The sequence below is a fragment of the Acartia tonsa genome, chromosome 8, assembly GCF_053477335.1.
Source record: "Acartia tonsa isolate MP-2025a chromosome 8, ASM5347733v1, whole genome shotgun sequence".
Classification (NCBI taxonomy): Eukaryota; Metazoa; Arthropoda; class Copepoda; order Calanoida; family Acartiidae; genus Acartia; species Acartia tonsa.
In genome coordinates this window covers 13,345,450-13,373,279 of record NC_137267.1, presented here as the reverse complement: position 1 = coordinate 13,373,279, position 27,830 = coordinate 13,345,450, and the positions used below count along the sequence as shown (strand labels likewise).

Genomic DNA, 27,830 nt, shown 5'->3' with positions numbered 1-27,830 from the left:
TGCACTAACCACGTCCACAGGTTTATCCACAGGATTCATCTTGTTCAGCTTAGTTAAAATCTTCATGAACCGGCGGGTGTTTGATAAAAACATCTGATCGAGAAACAACCATTGTTCATTATGATCTCTAATCGCTGACACTTGCTTGCGTAGCTCCGGGTTGGTTATCACCTTCTCCATACACAACATCAGACTTAACCTCTGGTCAGAAAATCCATAACCAGCGCATAGATCCTTAAAGACCTGTTTAAAGTTGGAGTAATCTGTATCTGTACCGTCGAAGGACGGCAGCAAACTGTTGTCCCAGCGCCCATACTGCGGGTTGGAACTCCGAATATCCACGGCAGACATACTTCTGGAGAGTATGGCAGGTGTCCCACTCTCATCCAAGTTAGATGAACGACGTTCCATCTCTCTAAGCCTTCGGTACATATCACGTACTTCTTGGCGCAACTCCATGGAAATTTTAAGCACTCCCATGTCCATCTTCACCTTCTCAATGACGTCGAGGTTCCTGGCGACAGTGCTTGACCTCGCGTCGTCTGAATCATTGTCAAGCCAGTACAGAATTTTTGTACACTGCTCCAACGACGCATAGACTTTATCTGCAACAGTTTTCTGTTCACTAGCTTCATCCAAATCACGCTTGAACTCGCGCAACTCACTAGTCTCCACGGCAGGTTTTAGACTTTTTATTAGGTCAGATTGGTCCTTGACCTCACTAAAAATGTCACGAATTGATTTTAAATTCACATTTTCACATGAACTAAAACTTTGGCAGGCTTTTAGATTGTCATAAAACACTTTTAACTGTTCGTCAAACACCTCTAGCCTTTCACTGCCAATAGCGATAGCTCGCTCAATTTTCTGCTTTTTGGTTAGTGGCATATTGATTCACTAGGTACTTATTTCACAGAAAAAATTGTCACAGTTTATTGCATCAATAATCACTGGATGCTATTGATCTCTTGAAGAATGCTAACGCCTATTCTTCAGATCCTTTGAAATTGTCTCAACCATGACACTTTGGTTGAGTGTGACTTCCGAATTAGCGGGAAGTTCTCGAGATCTGTTGGCGAACATACAAACCCCCAATACCAGGAACCATCAAGTTTCAACAGCAGGTTTGATTATAGATTTATTGATGAAATTATTTCAAAGTCCTGAAATTATAAAATCAATTAATACAAAATTCCAGTTTTTATAACCACGTAATCTTAATTGCTTTTTAAAATCATTTTTCTCTACGGTTAAGAATCTTTGAAAACTTTTGGCTTTAAAGGAAAATTATTTGGTTTAATAGATCATTGTTAAATGCAAAAATAAAAGCACATAAAAAATTACCAAAACATAATATTAATCATAATTAAGTTTCATGCTTAGCTGGCTAAAGCCTTCTAAACTAAATATAATCGTCCTATACACCATTCTTCTTAATAAAATTAACAAATTCTACCTGAAGTTCTTATGGTTTCAAATCCCTGGTATACTAGGGTTGTTCACGCACTATGAGACCAATGATAGGCCCAATTTTGTTCTCCGAAATCTTCACACACTCATATCTCATTCAAAAGTAACGAACGTGGCGCATCAAAATATATAAACAATCCATACCGCGTCACTTTATGAAAGGAAAGTCAAACAAGACGACATTTGCGCTTAATTTGGGATAATGATAAGGAATTAATTTCGATCTTGATAAACACAAAGCTTCCTCGAAAAGAGGTTAAGACAGTTTTAAACACAATACATGTTGCATATTAATATTATTATTACAAAACCCGGGGCATCCTGGCCGTTTTTGGGTAAAATGGAGAAAACTGATTTTTTGGGGTTAAAAATCTTAATATTTTTGGTGAAATTTTCTCACAAAATGTCAATTTACACCACCAAAAAAATATTTTTTTAAAATTTTTCTTTAATTAGACATTGGTACAGGTATCTGAAAAGTACCTCAATCAAAAATTATTTTCATAAGATGAACATAAATGTATTTTTTGTTGCTTTGAAAAAATTGTGTAAAAAAATCTGGAAAATCATCAAAACTGAAAAGAAATTTTTCACTACCTTTTTTAAAAATGGCATAAATCCGCCAAAAATGAATATTTTTTAAAAATTTCTTTTCTAGCTGTCTACTTACAGCCATTATTAATTCCTAGGATAGATAAAAGTCAATTTTAAATTTTTTTGGATGTCCCACTGGATCCCACTGTGGAGACATTGGACTGTAAATTATATTGATACCCAAAGTTTTAATCACGTTATCTTATTGGTTAGCTCAAAAACTTTTAATTTTTTTTCCATTGGAGATGTAAATTATTGTATCGTCCATTGTCTTATCTTAACCCCTCAATTCATATTTTTATCAGGGTTTCATAGTGACTCCATCCCCTAGTCCGAAGAGCCAGCCGCCGGCCATCACTTCTGGTGCTATCCGGATAACCAGACCAGAGTTTGATAACACGACGGAAAGCAACATTATTAATAACAATACTTACAGGAATTGATACTCTACTATCTTTAAAGCGTGGCTTCTCTACATTTAGATTGTGTTAAAGATTCTTTATTTACACCTATTTCCAAAACTTATGGAGAGAATATTTTTCTAGGGGCAAAATCTCTTGGGCTTCATAGTAAAGGAGAACCATGTCAGTTCATCGGTTAGCGAGATTTTAAGCTACACAAAGACAGACATTCCAATATTTTTTTAGGATAAGACTAGCTGCGTCCCTAGCATTTAATTTTATCAGGTTCTGTATTTGAAGGATGAGATTGAGGAGGGGCAGAAAAATAGCCTGAAACCATCTAAAGTAAATAAAATTAAAGGTCCATTTATAGTTCTTTAGAGATTAAAAATATATTGAAGAAGAGTGTCAAAACGTTTTCAGTAACGGCAACGGTCTACCCTCTATGATAAATTATCCTGATCTGGGCAGCATAAACCTTGTGCCTAATGTAGATCGGTCATCGAAGCCCGTCGGTTTAACGTCAAGCAAGAAAGGGCGGGACGTGGATGATAACGGCGGCAGCAGCAGCCTTGAAGGAAAAAGAGATGAGTTTAATTATGCCAGGTAAAATTTTGGATATTTTTTCTTTGATTATTTGTGATGTCTTTTTTAGGTAATAAATTCAATATTGGGACTTTATAGATACCAATGTTTTTGAATATCTAGGTAATTTTACAGTCATTAAAAAATCTCTTTTTGACATTGTACTTATTATATTTGATAGCCTGATAGGTTTCATTCATAATCCTTTTATGATTGTACTCTCTTTTAAAAAGCTCAAGTGATGAAGTTACTTTTTATAAATTTAATTGTGTATGAAAATTTTAGAAATACACTTGTTTTGTGTTTTGTAAAGCATTTATTTATATTATAGATTATCTGGTATTAGTGTTGACCTATCACAACCAAATTCTGCAGCTAGTTCAACTTCCAGGTATAGTAATATAGTAATTTCTATTCCACTATGGCTTCAAAACCGATTAATATCCGCTGGATTAAATCCGGTTTTCAGTCGTATAGCACCGTATCACAGACAATTTTCCATGAATAATAAAATATAAATCATAGAATTAATACCAGTTTTTTAGCCCAGGCCTTTTGCCCCTCGGGACTAGCAAATTATAATTTTTCACTTTAATATCCACTGAAGGCTGTCTATAATACATAACTATTAAATGGATGCAATGTTTTAAACCAATAATTGGAGGCCGTTTCCCTTAAAGTACTCAGCGAGAACATAATAATTTTTTTTTAGCGGTGTCCATGAAGATTATGTTCCCACTTTTTAATAGTTATTTATCATATTTTCGTAATATTGTGAATGCGAGAAAGGATTTTAAAATTATTTCAACAATTTTGGTCATGTGATCAAAATTTGAATTTTCCTTCTACTGTTGCCCCCTTTGGGGGCAAAGTAGGTGGAAATTAAAATTTTTGTCACTGGACCTTAATATTGGTGAAATAATTTTGAATGACCTTTCTTGTATAAGCAATATTAATAAAATATGATACTTGGTTTTGTCTCACTCTTTATCTTTTTTTTAAATTCAAAAAAGTAAGTGTATCAAAAAATTTACATCATCTAAGGGTTAACAATGAATATCTCTGTCTATTTTTCTCTATATTACTTCCCCCTCCCCCCTACCTCACTTCTCTGTCTATTTCCTTCTCTCTCTCCTCCTCTTTTGTACGTCATTTATACAATAGAGATAACCTAGAGACAGCACTAGGGCATTTTGTTTACATTATGAGTCAGCTATAGATTGTTGAATATCTTAGGTTAAAGCTTTCCTTGGGTGAAATATTTGAAGAAAATATTTCTTCCATCATATAATGTGAATCATATGACACAACATATAAAAAGTTAGTTATAAATAATTCATTTTCTTATAATAAAGTTAGCTTTCTAAAAATTATATCATTGCAAAATTTCATTGCAAATAATGTTGCCTATAGGGCTGTATTTCATATACAACAAAAAGTGAACAAAGGTTTCTTTTTAAGAAAAAAATGGGGTCAGATTTGACCATCTATGTCTAATGTTTATACCCACATCAAATATTAAATTATAATAATGTACAGTAGGGTGGATCAATTTTGGACATTGAATTTGTAATCAACATTTACAGTTTAAACGACATATAAGAAACCTAAATATAAAAAATTGATTTTGTCCTTGAGGGGAAATGTGGGGGAAGGTGTGCCCATGCATTAAAAAATTTTAGAAGTTTATTCTGGAGGTGCAACTTTTTTTCTTTCAAAGTATAGCTTTATGCATCTTTTTGAATTTGTCTTGTTGAGTAAAATAAGAATATCAAATTGGTTTTAAAAAATATTCATCCAAGCATGAAAAATCTCTTGGTTTTGAAAGTTATTTATGGATTTTTCTTGCTAGAATCAATAGTTTTAAAAACAGGTTTTTTATTCTTATTCTACTCTTCAAGACAAAGCTGGGAAGGTGCATAAAGCTATACTTTGAAAGAAAAAATAATTGCCCCCCCCCCAAAAAAAAAAAAAAAAATCTCCCCATAAGTGTCTTCCTAAAAGTTTACATGCATCAGCGAGCCTCCCCATTATCAAAAATATTTACTTTTCATTTTTTGGTCTTTTATATGATGTTCAGACAGAAAGTGTATGTAGCACATTTAAAATTAGAAAATCATTGAAAATCAAGCCACTCTAATGTACAGCATTTATTTCTTCTATTACACAGTACAAAATTATTCTTGTATTTAAATATAACATATCATATTGGAAAAAATATTCTTGTATTTAAAATTTAAAGATCATGTTGGAATTTTTTTTACAATTTTTAAATTTTTTAATAATGTACAGCAAATTATTTCCTTTTTATCTCATGTTTTGAAATATATAAGATAATTAGAATAAATTACAGAAATAATAAAAGTTATAAAAAAGAGAGCGTCAGGGGGGGGGGTCGAGGGGGGTCTCCCCCCTCAGAAAAAGCTTGGGCTTAAATCTTCAACAAAAAAAGAAAACAAAATTATTTTAAAAATTTCTTATTTATGTTACATATTATTATTTTTATGACACTTGATTTTGAATGACAAAAAAATGTTGAAATAAATATTACCTACTGTATGAATGTTAAATTAGAAATCAATAATAATGTTGGAAAATTTATTCTCATTTCATACTCTGAAAAAAGGAATTGACAAAATATAATAATTTTTATTCCAAACTTTTATAATAGCATGCCTATTTCTTATTGGTTGACACTAGAATTGAAAAAAAAATAATATATACCTATTATTTTATGACTAGAAATAAATTTAAAAAAAAATAATTTTCTTTCCCATATATTTATCATTCCAAAATCCCAAGAATCAATTTTGAAAAAAATAATTTTCTTTCCAATATTTCTATTCCTTTTTCTTATTGGACGTCATTTCATGTCCAATGAGAGACTAGTGTTTAAATATTTTTATGCTTATTAAAGCATTTATTTTGAATGTGATAATAGCAACATTCTTTCACTAAGTGTGATAAAATATTTTAATGGTTTTTAATAAACTGTCATTTTTAAGATGTTGTACTTTTAATGTGTTTTTTACAGCCAGACCTTGTCACCTTAGTTAAAGAGTAGCCGTACTAGCGAAAAAAAAACAAAAAAACACGTTGTTTGGTTGGTTAACAAATATTATTTTAGTTTGAACAATGCCATGTTGATGAACACGTTGGACACAATAAATGGTAGTGTAGCTGCACCTCCTAGAGTGGACAGATCATCGAAAGCAAATGCAGAGTCGCTTTACTCCAAGGCTAATGACGCCAAGTAAGTTGCACACACACACACACACACACACATCCTTGTTTCCCTTCAGTATATCTCTATTTGTGTGTCGCACTGTCGGTAGTTTTTGTTTTTTAAAAGCGAAGCTCTTCTATAAGTAGGATCGATTCATATCAACCCGTACGTCATTCCGTAACGGATAGCTCTTTTTGAGCATTTAGACATATTAGAAGTATTCTGTCAATGTCAAACTTTACATGACGATTCCTCTAACAGTTTGGTATGATTCAGCAAAGTCCGAACGTAAGAAACTATAGTACAGTATAAATTTTAGACTATTAGATATTTCAACTTTATAGGAAAAGTCTTAGTTCTCGTATATTGTTTAAAAACCGTAGTCTGTGTGTTATTATTGATTTTTAAAATACTATTAAATCCTTTCCGATTGATTATTTCATTTTTGATTGATTGATTGACTATATGAATTAACAAGCGAATGTCTTTTAAGATCTCGAGGTGACCTGTCTAGCATGTTGGAAGTAGAGAGCCAGCTGGCAGATCTGTCCATTGACAGGAGGAAACAGGATTTAGAGAAGGAACTACAGTGGGCCAAACTTTGTCAGAAAAGGTAATTATTGCCTTCGAATAATCTACAACTCTTTCTTTTCCCCAATTTGAGATATTTCTTCATTATTAACTTATCGGTTCAGGGAGGTCAGAGACATTGGACTATAAATTTCACTGGTAGAGTTTTAAGAACATGGTATCCTTTTTGTTGCCTCACGAAACACTTTTATTGAATTTTGGTTGGTATTTCACCATTGGTGTCCAATCTTTTCAACCAATAATTTTAATCTTCAAAAGGGTTATTTTGATTATTATAATCATTAGAGATATGTATTGATTTATCGTACATTGTTTTGTTTTAACCCTTATGATCCTGTTTTGCTTCGAAGATTACAGAAAATCTGAGAGAGAGGGGACAATGGGCCGTTCATTACACTAGTCCCAAAAGTTCTATGATAACGTTCCTTTATTCGTTTAATTAACAACATTGTGGACTTAAGCGAATTTTGATTGTTTAGTTAATTGGGTTGAGTGTTCAAACGTTTCAACCACTAATCATAACCTACAGAAGAGATAATTTGTGTATTATCATTGGGGATGTACATCAATTTATAGGCCATCATCTTATCCCTCTAGATCCCTGACAGAAAATACTTTATGTAGGGAACATGAAGCTAATGAGGATCTGCGTGCTATGCATGATAGAGAAGCAGAACGACTCTCAGAGGAGCTTGAAGCCAGAAACAGAGAGGTCAAACAGTACGAGGAGAAAGAAAGAAAACTAAAGGTAAGGATTTTTTAAACATTAAGGTTTTTAAAAATTAGATTAATTTTTTTAAACAGGATATAATGTACTATAATATAAAATAATAAATTTAGATATCTTGCTCTGTCTTACTAGCGGCTTGGAAAATCTCCTTTTTGTTTAATGACTTGTTCAGACAGACTTTTATTTATAGAGTAGCATCGCTAATTAAAATTGTTAACACAATTGTTAAGCCGCAACTTCAAATTTTATTTTTGTTTAAAATGGATAGGTAATGTTTCCTCGACTATGAAAAAAATCCTAGGGTTACCTTGTTTTAGATAGTAGTGGAAACATTAACATTTTTACACTAACTAGAAAGTTTGGGCGATTTCCCTAAAGATTTGGTTTTTTTTTCACAATGTCAGCATTGAAAAAATCATTCAATACTTGATTTTAATATTAATCTTTCTAATTCTCCATATAAAAATGATTATTCGTTCAGGATGAGTTGGAAAGGTTACGTGAAGAGTTATCGAGAAATCAAGTAACAACCAGAAATTATCCACAAAATATGGTAGTCGAAAGTCAGAAAAGGGTAAGTTTGATATTTGAAAATATTATTATTAATTTTTATTTTTTGATAAAAGTGCATAGGTATTGAGCACTGATTCCAACCCCCCCCCCCCCCCCCCCCATATTATTGATCAAATTAGAAACAAGTTGTTGGGGTTGATTTTTTTTCTTATACTTTCTCTAGTCTGAAGTAGTTTATGGTTTGTTTCTAAATTACTCTAGGTCAGGTTATAGTGTGTTAAACCCCGCTGAGTTGGGGCACTGTAGGTATAGACCCTGCTAAGGTTCCCCCTTCCCCCTAAAGGTTAGGCAAAGGAAAAAAATTTCTTTATTTTCAGTCTTTTTTGACAATAATTTAGGAGGTGGGGGGCAAGGACGTCCAATGAGGGGATCATGGATGATTACCCCCCCTCCCCTCCCCCAAATAAATTTTTACCTCCCCCCCAAAACAAAAATTACAAAGCTTGGACGTCCTTGCCTATATATAATACAAAGTATATGATATAAAGATTCCCCCCCCCCCTCTTGGAGGGGGTTATTAGTCCTCAGCAATGTACTTTGAGTAAAACCACCAGAACTGTAAGCAGCTTGTTATTGCTGCACTACATATGGATACAATCAATAATTGTCCTTGTTTACCCAGGTGAGATTCAAGGAGGAAGAGGACCAAAAGCTAAAACTAGAAGTTGAAGAAATTCGCCGGAAAAGAAAGTTGAAAGAACAACAGCAGTTGGAAGAGAAGCGACTTCTCAGAGCTCAACAGAAAGCTATTTTAGAGGTTAGATCTGTTTTGATACTTGGTGAATCTACTAGGGACGTACATGGTGATTGGGAGGGTTTAGTCTCCCACTCACACCCCCCCCCCCCCAAATACTAAAATTAAATGATAGTGGAAGATGGTGATCATAACTATTTTCAGATATCTTCAAACTTGATATAACCCCCTCTCTTTTTACATTCCCTTTGAAGTGGATTATTCTGGATTATCTATTATGTGATAAGGTGTTTATACAAGTGCGCCAATGTTTTTTTTATAAAATTGTTAAAAAATGACATCTGTTTGGTTTTCCTTTGCAATTAAGCTTTTTTTTAGGTACATGGAAGGTTTTTTACTATTTTGGGAGAGCGTATCTCCACCCTCCCAATTTAAAACCCCCCCCCAAATTTTTTTTCTGAATATTTCTTATTAAAACTCAAATCAAAAAGTAGAAGGGCGGTTGACTTATCCCCCTCCCACCTTAAGAACACTTAGAGGCTTCTTGGGGGCGTTCGCTGCCCCTAGTCTTTCTTAAAATAAAAGCTGTCTTGCATTTTTTTTCAATTAGGTGTTTGATCACGAATTTCATATGGTAAAAAAATTTTTCTTATTTATTTGTTATCCTAATAAGATAAAAGTTATGCTTGAAAATTGTTTTAATAGCTATTATTATATGTTGCATTTTTAGATAAACGTGAGAGTTGTGATCAGAATTTGCGTATCATTTGTACTCTTTTGCGTCATTGCGTATTTTCAGATATGTATTACCCGTCATCAATTAAATACCTTCCATTTTGTTACACCTCCTCCCCCCCGCCCCCTAACAAAAAACTTGGACATCCTTGAAACCTTGTTAAACACATTTCTCTATGGATAATGTTGGAAAGTAATTCAATTTCATTATGTAGGAAGAAAAGCGGAAGAAGGCCGAGGAGTTTAGACGGTTGGAAGAGGAGGCGGATCGGCGGCGAAGGCGGGAGGATGAAATTGAGCGACGGAAGATGCAAGAAGAGATTGAGCGGCGGATTAAAGATCCAGTTACGAGAAGAGAAAGATTGAAGGTAGGTTAATTTAAGGTCAAGGTATCTTACAAAAAAATATTTTACATTTCTAAATAAAATTAATGCATTAACTTACCATAAAATGTTATTTACATATTTGAAGATAAAAGATGCATATTTTGTTTTATAAGTTGACATCTTACTCTTCCAAAAAACTAAAGGCCTGCAGCACCTGAACCTGGAGGCAAAATCCAAATTTTTTTATATATAGTGAAAATAAATCCCTGTTTACGCAAAAATTTCAGAACCCTCTCCCCCCCCCCTCCCCCCTCCAACCTACCTTATTTTAAGAAATCATATCTGGTTTGGCTAGGGATAAAAAGGTAAAGGAAATGTAGTGCATTGTAAATGGAAAACTTATACATTATATATAAACCTTTGTTGAATTTAGGACGACGCAGCTCCTAGATCTGGTCGCTTGCGCCGGTCAAATTCTTGTGTAAATGTGGCTCAGGTAATGATATGAATTTTATCAGGAATTACAGTTGTAAAATATTTTTTAATGGTCCAACTGTTATAAAAAAAATCAAATTTATCTATCCTTCCTTCTATAAAATTTTTGTTATCATTAAGAATCATTCCATGGGGATTGTAAGTCTTTTTTGTTGGACATGTGAAAAGGGTCAACACACAAATATAAAAAGATAGACACTGCCTTTTCCTCCCCCCAAAAGGTTATACACCACCCTGTTTAATCGCGACACGGAAAGATCATGTAGCTTGAGCTTTCTTGTAGTCATGCGTCACCCCCTGTAAGCCTCAGGAAAATCAACCTTTTACAATTTAAAAATCATCTGAAAGTCTAAACTTGACCCAAATATCATAATGGCATCTCTCTCTGCCGAGCCCTGCTGTAAACCGATCTAATGGTATTAAAATGAATTAGATGCTGGACAAAGAGGATGGTGCATTACCTGGAGGACAAAAGAACAACAATGAAGACAGATTTACTGTTCCGGTTCCTAAGTTTGACAGGTAAGATATTTTTTTATAGCATTAGCGTGTTCTTTAACCTTGGCCTCACTTACTATTTCAGTTAAAGGAAGAGGCGTGCCTTGTGTTTTTAAGGCTATTTATTGTTTTTGACGCTAAACAGGTGACAGGTTGACAAGTGATAATTTGAACAGTTTAAGCATGCAAAAGGGAATTTTCGGCAGGAACGACGGTTCCGCCGCCGTTTCTTCACAGTTTCACATTATACCTTATCAAAGCAACCTCTATGCCAAATTTCAATGTTGTAACTATTTGTCGTTGATTATTTCCTTTGTCTTTTAGGTTTGGGCTTAAAAAAAATTCTGCATATTTTGATATCTAAAGTTCTAAACTATACCTAGTCTTTTTTTTAAAAATTTAAACTCTAAATAATTCGACTTGTTAAATGCCCTTTTCCTATTCTAATGGAACTATCACTTTTGGTGGAATCAGAACTTGCATGTATCACAAGTGTTAATATTTATTCAGGAAGCAGAAGCCCATGGATATTGTAAAACGAGATTTTGCTGGAGTTTGGGGAACCACATTAAAACCTGGACTTACTGGTTTGAGGTAACTTTAAAGTTTAGAATTTCTTTGAATGCTTCTTTTCAGAAAAAAAACATTTTTTTCTCTCAATACTTTTGATAGAAAGTGACCACCTCTCACGTTGAGGCTTGGTAAAATTAAAAACTTTAGTTAGAACTTCCCCCCTCTCTCACACCTTTAAAAAAACAAATTGAAAATTGGAGGTTAGTGTTTTGTGTGCTAGAGTTTTACCTTAGATTAGGTTAGGTAAGTTTAATAATTTACATAATAACCCTGCAGGGTTAGAACACCCTAGGTTTAGGTTCCGCAGGTATTAGTCAACTTTTTTTCCAAAACTTTTTGTCATATCAGGATATTTTTATTATTCATGTATTTAAAAAGCTAGGCTACTAACAAAAACAATCGTTGTTATTTATTTAGAAACCTTGGGAACACATGTTATATGAACAGTATCCTGCAATGTGTATCAAATACTCAGCCAATTGTACAGTATTTCGTGTCAAGGTAATTGGTTTCCAGTATCACTTCGAAACTGATTAATATCTGATGGATTAGAACCGGTTCTCAGCCATACCGAAAAATTATGTAAATTAAGTATCGTATTATATCCAAGTTTTCTACAAATATAGAAATGGTAAGATCAAAACCAATTTTTTTAGCCCTTGCCTTCTGCATCTCGAGGCTAAAAAACTGGTTTTGATATTATAATTGAACATTTTCATATCCGCGGTAAGCTGTTTTTTAATACCTACGATGCGATATTTTTACTTAACAGATTTTTTAGCTATCATAGTCTTATTTTTAAAAGTGTAGCTTTTCTTTGAATATCTAAATGGTTGTTCTTCAATTACTTATATTAAAGACCGTTTCCACTGTGATCGAGAAAAAAACAGGGGTTCTTTATCTTGAAAGGCCATTGTTTTATATGGTGTTTTTTTCAGAGATTTTGAGGAGGATATTAACCAATACAGTGAGACTAGAGGAGAGGTAATATTTCTTATCAATGCAATCAAAAAATGATACAAAAAATGCCTTTTTCATACAAGTAGTGTGAGAAATAGGACCACAGTAACAGTTTCAAAGCTTTTTATATCAGCTAAAAATTATAATTTGTATTTTTGATAGGCTACAGGCTTTTTACTTTCTTTAGCGCCTCAGGTTTACTCTGGTACTATTAAATTTTAATCTAGGTTGCAATGGAGTTTGCTGCTTTGTTACAGCAATTATGGTCCCATCAATACAAAAGTGTTAGTCCTACAGATATCAAGTCAGCTGTTGGCAGGTAAACTATGGTCCCATCATCACTATAATGTTAGTCCTACAGATATCAAGTCAGCTGTTGGCAGGTAAACTATGGTCTCATCAAGACAAGAGTGTTAGTCCTACAGATATCAAGTCAGCTGTTGGCAGGTAAACTATGTTCCCATCAATTCAACAGTGTTAGTCCTACAGATATCAAGTCAGCTGTTGGCAGGTAAACTATCATTCCATCAATACTAGAGTGTTAGTCCTACAGATATCAAGTCAGCTGTTGGCAGGCAAACTATGTTCCCATCAATTCAACAGTTTTAGTCCTACAGATATCAAGTCAGCTGTTGGCAGGTAAACTATGGTCTCATCAATACTAGAGTGCTAGTCTTACAGATATTAAGTCAGCTGTTGGCAGGTAAACTATGGTCCCAGCAATACAAGAGTGTTAGTCCTACAGATATCAAGTCAGCTGTTGGCAGGTATACTATTGTCCCATCAATAAAAGACTTTTAGTCTTAGAAACATCAAGACTTTTGAAATTTTGAAAATACTAACTTTGCAAATAATGAGATATGCTTGTTTAGGGCCAAGGCATCCCCTTTCTCTAATATTAATGCTTCCCATCTTACATAGCAGCAGTTAAAACTATTTTTAACGTCTTTTTACAACGTAGTGTTGGGATGAGATTCGAATGTTATCTAGCATTTACCAAACAACTTCGGATGCGATCCGCTTCGGATTTTTACCCTTAGTTATTCATTACAAACTTTTCTAATCCAGGTATAAACGTGAGTTTTCTGGACGTGATCAGCAGGACTCGCACGAGTTTCTGTCAAAACTGCTGGAATGGCTACACAACGATACAAACAGGAATGAAAAGCACAATTTTTTTCATGACATGGCATCTTAAGAAATATGTTTTGCCTGTCTTTTTTCAGAAAGACCCATATTAAAATTTAATTTTATCTACTTGTAAAAATAGTAGTATTTAATTTTTACCCTTTCCACTAATGAAAACTTAACAAAAAATGCTTATTGGATGATGTTTTTATGACTTTAAGGGCTTCTAAAACAGTGCCATTGGCTACAAATAGTTTGTCAGGCTGTTTGCTCGTATAGTATTGTTATGATCCTAAACTTGAGAAACTCGGCCACCTTTGGTTTTTTTGTGATTTTTAATAAAAAATTATTAGAATCAAGAAACCTTCCAACATGCCTGAAATCGATTGTTCTAGTCTACATCCAGAAGAGGTAAGCCAGCTACGATTTAAAACCTGTTTTAGAAAAATACGTTCAGTGCCAATTTTTATGCCTAGGATTTTTTACAACTTTTTATTGGGTTGCTAGAATTTTCAACCTTAACGATCAACCCCACCTCTCATATTTTCTTCTTTGGGTGTTCAGCAACATTATAAGTACATTTTAAGATCCTATCAGACATACATTGATATTTTTTTATTGCAGGCATCTAAAAAGTTCTGGAGGTCTTTTTTGGAAAGAAACCAGTCAATTATAGTTCAGGTAACTATTTTATAATTACTTACAACGCTTGATTAATAACTTGTGTTTGATTATAAATAATGCAAACAGGAGGTTAGTCACACATCCAAATACTTTATTTGAAATATTGTTTATTTTTAGTTATTCCATGGACTGACACAGCAAACAACAACTTGTGTAAACTGTGGATTTAAATCTCTAAAATTCCAGGAACATAACCAATATTAAATTTGCTATGCTTTCATTGTATTAATCTTTTTAATGTATAGGGCTTTCATTAAACCCACTCCAACTTCTTAATTTTGAAATAAATTAAACATATGGGGTTGGGGTCATTTGTTTGTTTATAACCTGAGGTTAGATTGTTAATTTGGTATTGTTAAGCCCTGCAAGATTGCAGCAGGGGTTATTATGTTCTGATTTTTTTTTTAAAAATAAATGGAAATATTAAATTTTTCTTCAAAATTCATTTTTCATAATTTTGTATTGGTTGATTTTTCAGGAGTTTTATAACATCAACCTTTTCATACCAGAAGATAGAAATAGGGTAAGTAATACAATCAACTTGTTATATGTTAATGGATTTATTATTGCTGGGATCTTACACCAAAATATCATGTAATCTAATAAAATAAATCTTGTAGCTGGCTAAAATAACGATCCTTCCCATCCATTACAGCATAACCTTCCCTTCTACTGGATGAAAGAACTGACAAAAAAATTATCAATCTAACTTGACGTCAATTTTTCCTCTGTCATAATGTTCACGTACATTATACAATATCCATTTATATAGTAGCTGCGGTTCTTCTGATATTATTTTTTTATTGGCCTTTCAGTGAGAGAGGAATAGGACATCAATTTCCCCCCTATTCTAAAGTGCGAAATTTTGTCTTTGTAGCAGTTCTTTGAAGCAAGAAGAGGGAAAATATGGATTTACACTTGTTAGATTTATTCATTTTTAATGTTTCTCAAAGTGCCCTGTTGAGGAGAGAAACCCGCCACCCTCCCATTATTTTGAAATAAATTAAAATATAGGAAAGAGTTTAGTTTATAATGTTTTTGTTTTACTTTAGAACAGGTTAGGTCAGGTTTAGGGTTATTCATAAAGAAAAAAAACCACCCCCCACCCTTACTTGTCATTCTGCGCTTGATGTATTACTAATTGTTGTGTATTCTTCATTTAGATAAGTTTGGAGGAATGTTTGAGACATTATGTAAAGGAAACAGATTGTGAATACACTTGTGAAAAATGCAGGTAATGTAACTTCAGTGATAGAGTTTTGGCTTAATTGTAAAAAATTCAGAAAAAATGAATTGGTAAGAACTAATTTGGATTCTAGTTACATACAATTGTATAAAATAAGGGCTCGGTAGCCGCGTGTAAGTCATAGTGAAATTGTCATATTATTATATTAAAATTGAGCTGGATGTCTGAACCTGTTCTATCTTTTCGAAATTTTGTTTATGTACAAAAGCGGGTTAAAAATTGAGGAAGTTCAATTATCTTTCTCCGGGCCTTAGAAACGACTGAAAAACCACCATTTTTAGGGTTTTAAGGAATTGGCCAATTTTTAGAGGTTTTTTGAGGCTAGGAACGAGATATTCTACTCGTCAAGGCCTGTATAGGGGTTATCATGAAGCCTGATGCAATACATTTTTGACCCCTGTAAAGTGACCTTAACATTTGAAATTGAAATTACCGAGCATAATATTTGTCTAAAGTGATTCAAATTATTACACAAGTGTTTTTTTACCAAAAGGTATAATAAATGCAACTTCACCATATAAATTTTCGGATAAAAAATACCCTGAAGACGGACAATAAATCTATAGTATAGATGTACAACCAGTCAACTATCCGGATCCCCCTGTTTAGGACCTTTATCGTCTGCTATCAAATTGCTTTCTGCTCTTTTGAAGCGACTTTGCTGTGTTACTGTTAATATTCTCGACGCATGAATTGATTATTTTCTAAGACACAATTGAAAGTCGGCACAGGGTCCTTGGGAAGGGGACATACAGTTATTTAACCCCCTCCCTCTCTATTGTTTTACTCTAATAGACGGACAGAAACCTTGCTTTATTTTATATGATTAATATATTATATTTCAGAAGTACTAAAGGAGCCAAGCAGAAAGTAGAAATTATAAAACTTCCTCCAATTCTTATCATTCATCTTGGTAAGTTTATTTTAATTCAGTACTAGCGGATACGCCCATACGGCCTCTTGGCGCACTTGGCGGAGTCAAGAGAGTTTGGGGAAGTCGACCCCCCACTTTTAATTTTAGTTTTTAGTGGGGGGGGGGGGGGGTAAACTCCTAAAGTAGTTAAAAACCTTTCCTGGGCCTGAAGTTTAACTGTGTAGGAAAACCATATCGGTTCAGCGGTTAGCGAGATACTTATCTAAACACTCACAGACATACTATTACTTTATAGTTAGTGACATTACTTAGCCTATTTTATTTCTCGGGTTCGAGTCTGGCACACATTGCGTTATACTAGAGAGGCTCAAATTGATTGCTAGTTCTGTTATTTTAGCTATTCAAAGATACTGCCTACAAATATAGAAATTATAACGCAAGGAGGGAGGGGAAATTGGACGGTTTAATACAATAGTCCCCAAAGTTTTACAATAATGTTTTCATATTTGTGGTCTTTTAGTGATTTTTTTATTGATTCGCTAATTAAGTTGAGTGTCCAAATGTTTCAACTATTAATTATAATATACAAAAAGGGTAATTTTGTGTACCTTCATTGGGGTGTTCTTTAATTTTTCTTCCATTGTTTTATCCCTTTAGATCCCTGATAATAACGGGTGGGGTATATTTCAATCGGTACTTGATCAGTTCATTCTTTTATATTTTTTTCTCGTATTTATTCGAATCCGGTGGACAGAAACCGGTTCTCATCAATACGAAAAAACTATGTCTAGCATCGTATTATATCCAGCTTTCTACGGATATAAAAATGTACAATCATAGAATTAAAACTAGTTATTTTAGCCCGCGCCTTCGGCACCTCGGGGCTAAAAAAACTGGTTTTAATCTTATAATTGTACATTCTATATCCGCGGAAAGCTGTTTATATTACGATGCGAGAAATAACTATTATTGTATGTCTTTATTTCAGAGAGATTTCTGCCTGATGAACAAATGCTAAGGTTTGTGGTTTTTTTTATTCTTTAAGTATTATGCTTTGGTATTAAAGAATTCAAATAAAACACTTTTCTGTATAATTTATTTTCTCTCTACAATTCAAATTTACTGTTCCTTCCTTATTTGATAGAAAGGAATGGGTTCGAATATCGAAAGAACAGAAGGACTTTAAAAATGGTATTTAACCAAAATATTGACTTGATAGTTAGAGAAATATGTTGCCTATTAATAGTTAGGACTTAAAGACAAAGGTCTGGCACTTAATTTATATTTCTTACTTAAAGTACCTAAATAATAAAGTTAATACCTAAAGTATTAAACCTATTTCAGTTCTGAAAAAAAGTACAATTTCAATTATTTTAGTCGATGTGATGACATAAGATATAGAAAGAAGAATACGTTTGTGAGCTACAGATTAAATGGTTTAAATCTAGGTAAGCTATAGAATGAATAGGCAGTTATGAAAAGATAGTCAGGGAAGCTAAGCTCTTATTTAAAATATCTTTTATTGTATAAACTGATTTATTGTCCTGTTTACTAAAGTAACAGTAAATGTCTGTATGAATATCTGTCCGCCAAAGGATGGAACAATTTCAGGGAAGTTTTTTTATCGGTCCATGGTACGTTTTTGGCTATTTTGAGAGATGGACTTTGCGCCTATTCCTCTCGGAGACATGTCCCAGTGATCGTGCCCGTTATCTCTTTAAAAAATATTGGTTGTATCCCCTACCCTCTCTTAGAGGTTAGATGTAAAGAAACTAATTTTAAAAATATGACCTTCCTAAATACTTTTCATTTTTCAAAATAAAATTTTCTTAAGGTAACCAAAAGAAGATTTATTGTACTTTTCTATTTCAGGTGAATTTACACGAGGAAGGGAGAACAAATATACCACATTTAATCTCTATGCGGTAAGATTTAATTATTTTTTGGCTTTTTAATTTTTGCCTTGTCTAACCATTTCTAAAACATTAGTCGATTTCAGAAATAGGGGGTGGGGTCAGTCAGTGCTCAACAAGCCCTTTTTAGGGAAAGCCCTAAACAATATCGCTGTTTTATCCTTCTTAAATATGTGAATTGTGTGTTCAGGTTTCTAACCATTTTGGTAGCCTTGAAGGGGGACACTACACGGCTACTTGCTACAGTAAACAGGGACGAAGGTAATTATAATTTTTGGTAGCCTTGGAGGGGGACACTACACGGCAACTTGCTACAGTAAACAGGGACGAAGGTAATTATAATTTTTGGTAGCCTTGGAGGGGGACACTACACGGCAACTTGCTACAGTAAACAGGGACGAAGGTAATTATAATTTTTGGTAGCCTTGGAGGGGGACACTACACGGCAACTTGCTACAGCAAACAGGGACGAAGGTAATTATAATTTTGGAAAACTTGAAGAAGAACACTACACGGCTACTTGTTACAGCAAACAGGGACGAAGGTAATTATAATTTTGGAAGTCTTGAGAGGGACACTACACGGCTACTTGTTACAGCAAACAGGGACGAAGGTAATTATAATTTTGGAAGTCTTGAGAGGGACACTACACGGCTACTTGTTACAGCAAACAGGGACGAAGGTAATTATAATTTTTGAAGTCTTGAAGGAGGACACTACACGGCAACTTGCTATAGCAAACAGGGACGTAGGTAATTATAATTTTGGAAGTCTTTAGGGGGGACACTACACGGCAACTTGTTACAGCAAACATGGACGAAGGTAATTATAATTTTAGAAGTCTTTAGGGGGGACACTACACGGCAACTTGCTACAGCAAACAGGGACGAAGGTAATTATAATTTTAGAAGTCTTGAAGGGGGACACTACACGGCAACTTGCTACAGTAAACAGGGACGAAGGTAATTATAATTTTGGAAAACTTGAAGAAGAACACTACACGGCTACTTGCTACAGCAAACAGGGACGAAGGTAATTATAATTTTGGAAGTCTTGAAGAGGACACTACACGGCTTCTTGTTACCACAAACAGGGACGAAGGTAATTATAATTTTGGAAGTCTTGAGGGGGGACACTACACGGCTACTTGTTACAACAAACAGGGACGAAGGTAAGGGGGGGGGGGGGAAGTTCTGACACATTTGCGTAAACCTGGTGTATAGGCTTTATCTTTGGACTGAGAGGATAGGTTATTAGGGATAAAACCATTCTTATATGATGAATTTACCCCAGATTTAAGATTTTTTGGATAGGCCTCCAGGTTCCGAAGCTCCAGGCCTCCAGGTGGTCTCTCTACAGGTAAAAATGACAAAAAAATTTTTTTTTTAAAGAGTTAGATGTCAGCTTAGGAGACAAAATATGTATGGTTTTTCTTCAAATATGTGAATAACAATCAAAAAGAAGCATATTTTGTTTTATAAGTTAACCTCTAACTCTTCAAAAAAAATCTTATTTTTCACTTTTACCTGTACAGAGACCACCAGGTTTACGCAAATGTGTCAGAACTCCCCCCCCCCCCCTTATAATTTTGGAAGTCTTCAGGGGGGACAATACACGGTTACTTGTTACAGCAAACGGGGGCGAAGATAATTATAATTTTGGAAAACTTGAAGAAGAACACTACACGGCTACTTGTTACACAAAACGGGGGCGAAGATAATTATAATTTTGGAAAACTTGAAGAAGAACACTACACGGCTACTTGTTACACAAAACGGGGGCGAAGATAATTATAATTTTGGAAAACTTGAAGAAGAACACTACACGGCTACTTGTTACACAAAACGGGGGCGAAGATAATTATAATTTTGGAAAACTTAAAGAAGAACACTACACGGCTACTTGTTACACAAAACGGGGGCGAAGATAATTATAATTTTGGAAAACTTGAAGAAGAACACTACACGGCTACTTGTTACAGCAAACAGGGACGAAGGTAATTATAATTTTGGAAGTCTTGAGAGGGGACCAGGGTTGTCATTTTGGGCGGGCGGTTTTGGGCGGGCAGTTTTGGGCGGGCGGTTTTGGGCCGCCCAATGTAAGGTCCTTTTGGGCAGTTTTGGGCACCCCCATTTTAGGGATAGAGAAAAAGGGGAGGGGGTTAAAAAAGAGGGGGGGGGCGGGCGGGCCTATTTTTTGGGTGATATCCTTATACTAAAGTAACAGGATGTGTGTCTGTTTGTTTGTGTGTCTGTGTGTTTGTACCGAAGGATCCCGCTAACCGCTGAACCGATCGGGTTCTTCTTAACAGAGTAGCTTCTCATAGGTTCTGGGAAGGTTGATAACTATTTTGGGGGAGGGTATCACCACCCTCCTAAGAGAAATCGCCCCTAGAAAAAAATTACACTCCCCCAAAAACATTTTTTTAATTTTTTAAACTAAAAATAAAAATGGGGGGAGGAAACTCCCCCCCCCCCCAAAAAAAAAAAAAGTATTTCCCCCCCTTTTTTTTTACTTTTTCTTTTCAAATCTAATATAATAATTGGATTATCAAATTTGACTCTCCCCTCCTCAAGTGCCCCTAGAGGCCTCTAGGGCCGTAGCCGCTAGTTATCTATATAAATTAGTAAGCTTTTTTGTATCTAGAGAAGGATTTCGCTAACTGCTGAACCGTTTTGGTTCTCCTTTCCAGTGGAGCTTTTAGGCTTTTTTATTTCTAATAATAAGTCTATGTATGGTTTTAGGCTATTTTATATCCTTTTTATATGCTTTTTACGACATTTGCCCAAAAAGGGTGCCCAAAACCACTTTTGGGCGCCCAAAACCCGCCCAAAACACTTTTGGGCAATTGGGCCGCCCAATATCAAAAAAAGGGCCCAATTCAACAACCCTGGAGGGGACACTACACGGCTACTTGCTACAGTAAACAAGGACGAAGGTAATTTATAATTTTGGAAAACTTGAAGAAGAACACTACACGGCAACTTGCTACAGCAAACAGGGACGAAGGTAATTATAATTTTAGAAAACTTTTATGAAGAACACTACACGGCTACTTGTTACAGCAAACAGGGACGTAGGTAATTATTGGAAGTTTTGAAGGGGGATCGACACTACACGGCTACTTGCTACTGCAAATGCTTCTTAAATCTCCTTGTCCGTATTCTTATCCATGATTTTTTGTTCTTCGCTAATTATAAATGTTGTCATCCTTGTTTGATGTTTATTTTCAAATATTTCAGTTGGTACAAGTATGATGACCAAGATGTCAGCCAACTTGACGACAGGTATATTTATATTAATCATGAATATCAACCATGATACTAAGTTCGTCCACCCGTGTGTCTGAACCTTAAGATCTCGATAATTACTGAACCGATCAGTCTCTACTTTTCATGGAATATAAATACTGGTTCCGCGGTTTTATGATTTTTTTTGTTGAGGGATCTAAAATTTAAGAAATATGAAAAGTCCAAAAAGAATTAAAAAAGAAAAATTTGAAACAGCTGGAGGCTAGGGGCAAAGCCACTAGTATTACATAAAGTATTAGGTTGTCTTTGTTTGTCCGTTATGATTCTGCTAACAAATGAAGCGATATGGTTCTCCTTTACAGTAAAGCTTTCCTTAGGTCCATAGAGGTTTATAGTTATTTTTTGAGGAAAGTACCCCCGCCCTCCTAAGAAAATTCGCTCTGGAACCTCGCTATCTTTCCTCATCTCAATGCCATGAGGCCTCGATGAGCGCAGCCTCTGTTTAAATATAATACCTTTAAAGTAGCAGAAATTTTTGGATAAATATAATGAATTGTTTTTTTTAGCTCTGTTGAAAGTTCTGCAGCTTACATCCTATTTTATTCCGCACTGGATGCCAACAATCCTCTACTACCCTTAGGTAATATTATCATTCAACTTACAAACAATAGATTAAAAGTATATTTTATGAATGTCTGTCTAGTCCGTATGTACGTCTGTAACGGTTAGCACCTTGTGGTTGATTGAGACATGTTTGAATTGTCATCAATTTCAAACTTCGCGTGATGATTCCAATAACAGTTAGGTACGATTTAGGAATGTAGCAACTCTATAATCGTTACCAGAAAGTCCTTACGTCTCTTCAAAACATGCTGACTTGACTTTTTGACAATAAACTTTTGTATGGTGTAATTATCCTATTCATCTGATTTTTGTTATGATTCCTATAACAACACGGTACTATATTACAAGTGAGGTAACTCTATAATCAAATCCTATAAAAGTATTTAATTTTACTGCATCCTGTATTTAAGCAATTTTGCAACAAATTAATGTAAATTTTGTAGAGACTTACAAATGAATGTACTGTGTATAATTTCTGACGCTGTGCAAGAGTTATTGTTCGTCTATACTTTCATCTGATATAAGAGATTCGCTTTTATGGATGTTGTAATCCTTGTTTTTATTTCTGTGCTTTGATATTATCATATGTATAATTGCCATTTCTTTCAGGGTAAAAGAGAAAAGAAGAATCAAAGATTTCTATAAATTATTTATTTTTAAGCATTTCTATAGGTAGAAATTATATTTATAATCTCCACAAAACATATTTTTTAAGAAAGATAATTTAAGAAACCAATTTGTATAAATGTTTTTAAAAATTGAACTTTTGATACATTAATTACTTGTAAGATAAAAAAAAACTAAATTTATTAATAATACTTATATTATTGTAGAAAAGCCTTTGAATCCTTATTATATAGAGTAGTATCTTTTTTGTCTGTAGCAAAGGATCTCGCTAAACGCTGAACTGATATGGTTCTCCTTTACAGTAAAGCTTTTTATAGGTCCTCAGATGGTTTTAGGCTATTTTATTTTATTAAATAAGACTTGGTATAGTTTCAGGCTATTTAATTTTGTGCCCTTCTATATTTCTTAAAATATAAGAGCCTCTAGGGGACCAGCCGCTAGTATTTTATATTGCACTCTACCTACATAGAAATTAATTATTAATTTTTGTAAAATAGTAAAGAATATTATTATTAGTTTCACCATACCACTGTGATTATTAAAAGATTTTTATCAGTTGACATTTGAGAAGTATTTATATAATAATTTTATTTAGCGAAATTTATTTTTTGCACTCTAACGATATGTATATTATTATGATGAAATAATTACACATTTTTTTCAGCATTTGTATACCTAGATTTTATGAAAATTTAAGCATTTTTGTGTTTGTATTTGCAAAAAAATATGTTCACCAATTTTTCCTTTTGACTATTATAATCATTTTCTAGATATGCTTATAAAACTGAGCAGCCAAGTATTAATTTTGACACGCTGAAAAGTTGAGACAAAACAGTTTTTCTTAGGGCTAAAGCGATCATTATCTACTGGTTTAGAACGTGGTTTAGAGCCATTCTGAAAAATAATGTATAGCATCGAATTACAGAAAAATTTTCCACGAATATAAAAAACAATTTAAAATTTTATACCAGTTTTGTTAGCCCGAGCCTTCGGCCCCTCGGGTCGAACAAAACTGGTTTTAATTATTTAATAATTTATCATTTACATAAATGTCCAAAATACGATGCGATAATAACTATTCTTGAATTCTGATGTGTTGAAGTTTTGTCTTAACGACCTTTACATGTCCTCCAAATTTTACTTCTATATTATTTTATCAATGAAAAAAAATGTTGGATTGTTTAAATCATGTCACAACTTTTTTCTGATATGTTACCATTCTTTAAATTATGTTTGAATAATCCATTCCTAGTTAAATTGTGATATTTATATATATGAAGATATTAGATTTTTATTAAATGTGTAAAAAGGCTTATTTTCTAATAAAAGATATTGACTAAAATATTTTTTTTTATTGCAGATTATCAACAATTGACTTTTGTTTTTGTTGACCACTCGCCTTAAATAATCCTGTATTAAAATCATACCTAATGCTTTCAGCATATTTTTGCCTATCACCTCATAGGGCTGCATTCTTCTTGGATTTTTTTTAAGTGATCATAGGAATCCAAGGGCATCTTCCGCATATAATCTAACTCCCACTATTTGATATTAGGTTACGTAACAGACAACCAACTCTTTGATTGTGTCAACTTGTTTGAGATGTTTCTACTTTGGATGGTAATGATTTTGTGTCTGCTTATGGGCCAAGGCATTCCCCCCTTATCTATTTATGTCGCACATCTGACATAACAGCAGTTGGAAGCACTTCTAACGTCTTTAGATATGACCACGTATCGAGCCGATATTCGAACATTTCATCTCCCCGACTACGAGTGAATGCGCAACGTGAAGAGCCACGGTCGCGGGTTGCGTTTGGCATATATGTACAATACATATAGGCGCAAAAAATAGGACTTGTAGACTATTCTCTTCAATATTTGTTATTAACCATCTAATAATTTCTTACTCCAAGGGTTGGTGATAAAAATAATTCATTTGCCATTGTCCTATCCATAAGTTTCCAGCCCCTACAGCTACCCATATTTGCGTAGCCTCGGGCCCGAATGCTAAATGAGGTCTTCTTCTCTTCTACTTGCATTGGTGTTCCCACATTCTATATAATTGAGAGAAACTAAACTAAATAAACAGCAACATATTAGCCAGCCCTTCTATAACCAGTGTACTGTAAATCCGTCATACTAACCTACCTGTTCATTGAGCAATTTCCGGAAGAGAGGGGCCAATGGACTGAAAATTACACTGGTGACTAAAACTTTGGTAGCTGTTGAGTTTTGATTGGTTAGTTCAAAACTCGTAGTGTTCCAACTTTTTACCCAATAACTTAATCTACAGAAGATGCAGTTTTATTTATTACCAGTTGAGGTATTTATAAATTTTTCTCGTATTCATTCGAATCCGGTGGATAGGAACCGGTTCTCATCCATACGAAAAAACTATGTCTAGCACCGTATTATATCCAGCTTTCTACGAATATAAAAATGTACAATCTTAAGATTTAAACCAGTTTTTTTAGCCGGTGCCTCCGGCACCTCGGGGCTAAAAAAACTAGTTTTAATCTTATAATTGTACATTCTATATCCGCGGAAAGCCGTTTATAATACGATGCGAGAAATAACTATTCTTCAACGTTTTTTTTTAATTTTTCAAACATCTTATCTTAATATCTTTTCAACATATACTTTTTTTCTCCCTACCAGTTCCCCTATCACGCGATGAGTGTTTTGTTTACTATTTTAATTACTAGCGGCTTCGCCCTTGGGGGGGTTAGGGGTGTCCCACCCCCCAAGAAAATAGCTTAAAACCACCACAGGACCAATAGGTATATACCCTCAAGAGTAGAATCCGATCGGTTCAGTGGTTACCGAGATCTTAAGCTTCAGACGGACGGACAGACAGACAGACATCGTACTACTTTGTATTATTGATATCAAGACTTGTAGCAAACCTCAAACTACAGTTAATTCTTTCTCTATAAAATTAATTTTGCGCTATACTGAAAAAATTGGCTGAAATATAAAAACATCTTGGGTATTGTATAAATGTTTGTATTTAGGGTTTGATGCGACTTTTTGGCGACATACCTTATTCTACCCTTTCATTTTGGGGGAAAAGTGGCAGAAATTTATTCTATTTTAATTATTTAAGGTCTGTGTGAAATCAAAATAATTAAATCACTCAAAAATTGTTAATTACACTGGTACCCAAACTTTTACAATAATGTTATCATATTCTTTGGCCTAAAAACTATTGTACTATATGTACAAACTTTTATTGATTTGTTCTGAACTAGTAGTATCCAAACTTTTATCCTAGAATCTATAATACAAAGTAGAACGATGTCTGTCTGTCTATTTGTTTGTCTGTCTGTTTGTTTGTAGCGAAGGATCTCGCTAACCGCTGAACCGATCGGGTTCTCCTTTACAGGGTAGCTTCTCTTAAGTCCCGGGAATGTTTAAAACTGTTTTCCTTGGGGGGTGGGACACCCCCAACCCCCCCCCCCCAAAAAAAAATAAAATATTTTTAAAAACTGAAATTAAAATAGTGGGGTCCACTACCACACCCCCCCCCCCCAAAAAAAAAAAAAATTCCACCCCCAAAGAAAACTCTTTAAAAAATTTTCTTTTAAATCTAAAATACGGAAAATTGGTTTGATCAAACCTCTTGGGGCAAAGCCCCTAGAGCGAAGCCGCTAGTTTTATTATAAAGAACAGGCAATTTTGTTTATCTTTATCGGAGATGTACATATTTTCTCGTCAATTGTCTTATCACCTTAAGAACTCAAAATATTTAGATATGTATCGTAAGAAATCCACATTAATAAGGTATAACCAACAAGCGAAATAAAACTAAGATAATATTTGGGGGAAGATGTATGAATTCTACTATGTGTTGACGACCTCCAACGACAGCTGAAATTACGTATAGGTTTCGTGATTGTTTTCCGAATTAATTTCGTTTTTGGTATAAGCTGAGAAATTCATGAATAGTGTATGTTAAAGCAAGGATGACAACATCTATAAAAGCGAAGCTATGAAACGGTAGAACAAACGGACATTGACACTTGTAGAATCAGGAATCAATATACCAAAAATCAGAACATTCGGATAATTAGATCACGTAAACATTTGTTGTTAAAAAAGTAAAAAATCAACATGTTTAAAATAGACGTAGGGACATTGAGTTGCAGAGTTGCTACGCTTTCTAAATCGTACATAACTACTACAGAAATCACCATGCAAAGTTTGAAATCGACAGGACAATTCTAACCTGCCTAAATTAACGAAAAAAACTATCCGTCTTGGACTGACTGGCCCTAATTATAGAAAAGATTCGCTTAAAAAAAACTTTCTGTTTTTAAATTGATAGCAGGATTTAAAATGTACCAGTCTTTAGGAACCAACCAATAAATAATTCAATAAAAGTACCCAGAGTTTTTTTCAGCAAAGTTTTTTTCAAAGAAATCTTGGTTTCTCGTATTCATTCGAATCCGTTGGATAGGAACCGGTTCTCATCCATACGAAAAAAACTATGTCTAGCATCGTTTTATATCCAGCTTTCTACGAATATAAAAACTGGTTTTAATCTTATGATTGTGCATTCTATATCCGCAGAAAGCTGTTTATAAAACGATGCGAGAAATAACTATTAAAACTATTTGTTCCATTCCTCATTTGCATCTATAAGGATGAAAACCACTAAAATCTCCAGGTGGTTTGATTCGAAAGGATACAGGGATTGGGCAAGAATAGAAAAAGTTTAAAATCAAACTGTCTATCTGTTTATATTCATGAAAAGTGAAAAGCCTTTTGAATTTTAGGTTCATTTCTTTCATCTAAAGTTATGTACATTTGTAACTTGAACTAATTTTCCTAAATCCTCTAAGCTTTATTGTATACTTCGGAGAAAGGGGAAACGGGAGGAGGCCGACCTAAACACAAAAACAATTTATAAACAGATAAAAGAACATGTTTTTCTCGTATTCATTCGAATCCGGTGGATAGGATCCGGTTCTCATCCATACGAAAAAACTATGTCTAGCATCGTTTTATATCCAGCTTTCTACGAATAT

At 34.1% G+C, this 27,830-nt stretch overlaps 1 protein-coding gene across 1 annotated transcript in view; it reads left to right on the top strand.

Annotated features, from left to right (window-relative positions):
* LOC145326043 (ubiquitin carboxyl-terminal hydrolase 8-like) overlaps positions 1-24,140 on the top strand; it is a 236,124-nt gene extending 211,984 nt beyond the window's left edge. The window contains exons 14-43 of the mRNA XM_080169139.1: positions 2,370-2,500; positions 2,889-3,071; positions 3,382-3,441; positions 6,178-6,303; positions 6,770-6,889; positions 7,492-7,615; positions 8,079-8,171; positions 8,793-8,927; positions 9,815-9,967; positions 10,359-10,421; positions 10,854-10,942; positions 11,429-11,512; positions 11,909-11,992; positions 12,430-12,475; positions 12,679-12,770; positions 13,520-13,609; positions 13,933-13,990; positions 14,204-14,260; positions 14,381-14,451; positions 14,744-14,786; positions 15,427-15,497; positions 16,355-16,422; positions 17,372-17,402; positions 17,761-17,831; positions 18,256-18,308; positions 18,487-18,557; positions 21,539-21,583; positions 22,114-22,187; positions 22,781-23,000; positions 23,225-24,140. Of these exons, the coding sequence (XP_080025265.1) occupies positions 2,370-2,500; positions 2,889-3,071; positions 3,382-3,441; positions 6,178-6,303; positions 6,770-6,889; positions 7,492-7,615; positions 8,079-8,171; positions 8,793-8,927; positions 9,815-9,967; positions 10,359-10,421; positions 10,854-10,942; positions 11,429-11,512; positions 11,909-11,992; positions 12,430-12,475; positions 12,679-12,770; positions 13,520-13,609; positions 13,933-13,990; positions 14,204-14,260; positions 14,381-14,451; positions 14,744-14,786; positions 15,427-15,497; positions 16,355-16,422; positions 17,372-17,402; positions 17,761-17,831; positions 18,256-18,308; positions 18,487-18,557; positions 21,539-21,583; positions 22,114-22,187; positions 22,781-22,785 (2,391 nt within the window). The 3' untranslated portion in view covers positions 22,786-23,000; positions 23,225-24,140. The remainder of the gene's footprint in view (positions 1-2,369; positions 2,501-2,888; positions 3,072-3,381; positions 3,442-6,177; positions 6,304-6,769; positions 6,890-7,491; positions 7,616-8,078; positions 8,172-8,792; positions 8,928-9,814; positions 9,968-10,358; positions 10,422-10,853; positions 10,943-11,428; positions 11,513-11,908; positions 11,993-12,429; positions 12,476-12,678; positions 12,771-13,519; positions 13,610-13,932; positions 13,991-14,203; positions 14,261-14,380; positions 14,452-14,743; positions 14,787-15,426; positions 15,498-16,354; positions 16,423-17,371; positions 17,403-17,760; positions 17,832-18,255; positions 18,309-18,486; positions 18,558-21,538; positions 21,584-22,113; positions 22,188-22,780; positions 23,001-23,224) is intronic.
* Positions 24,141-27,830: the final 3,690 nt, after the last annotated feature.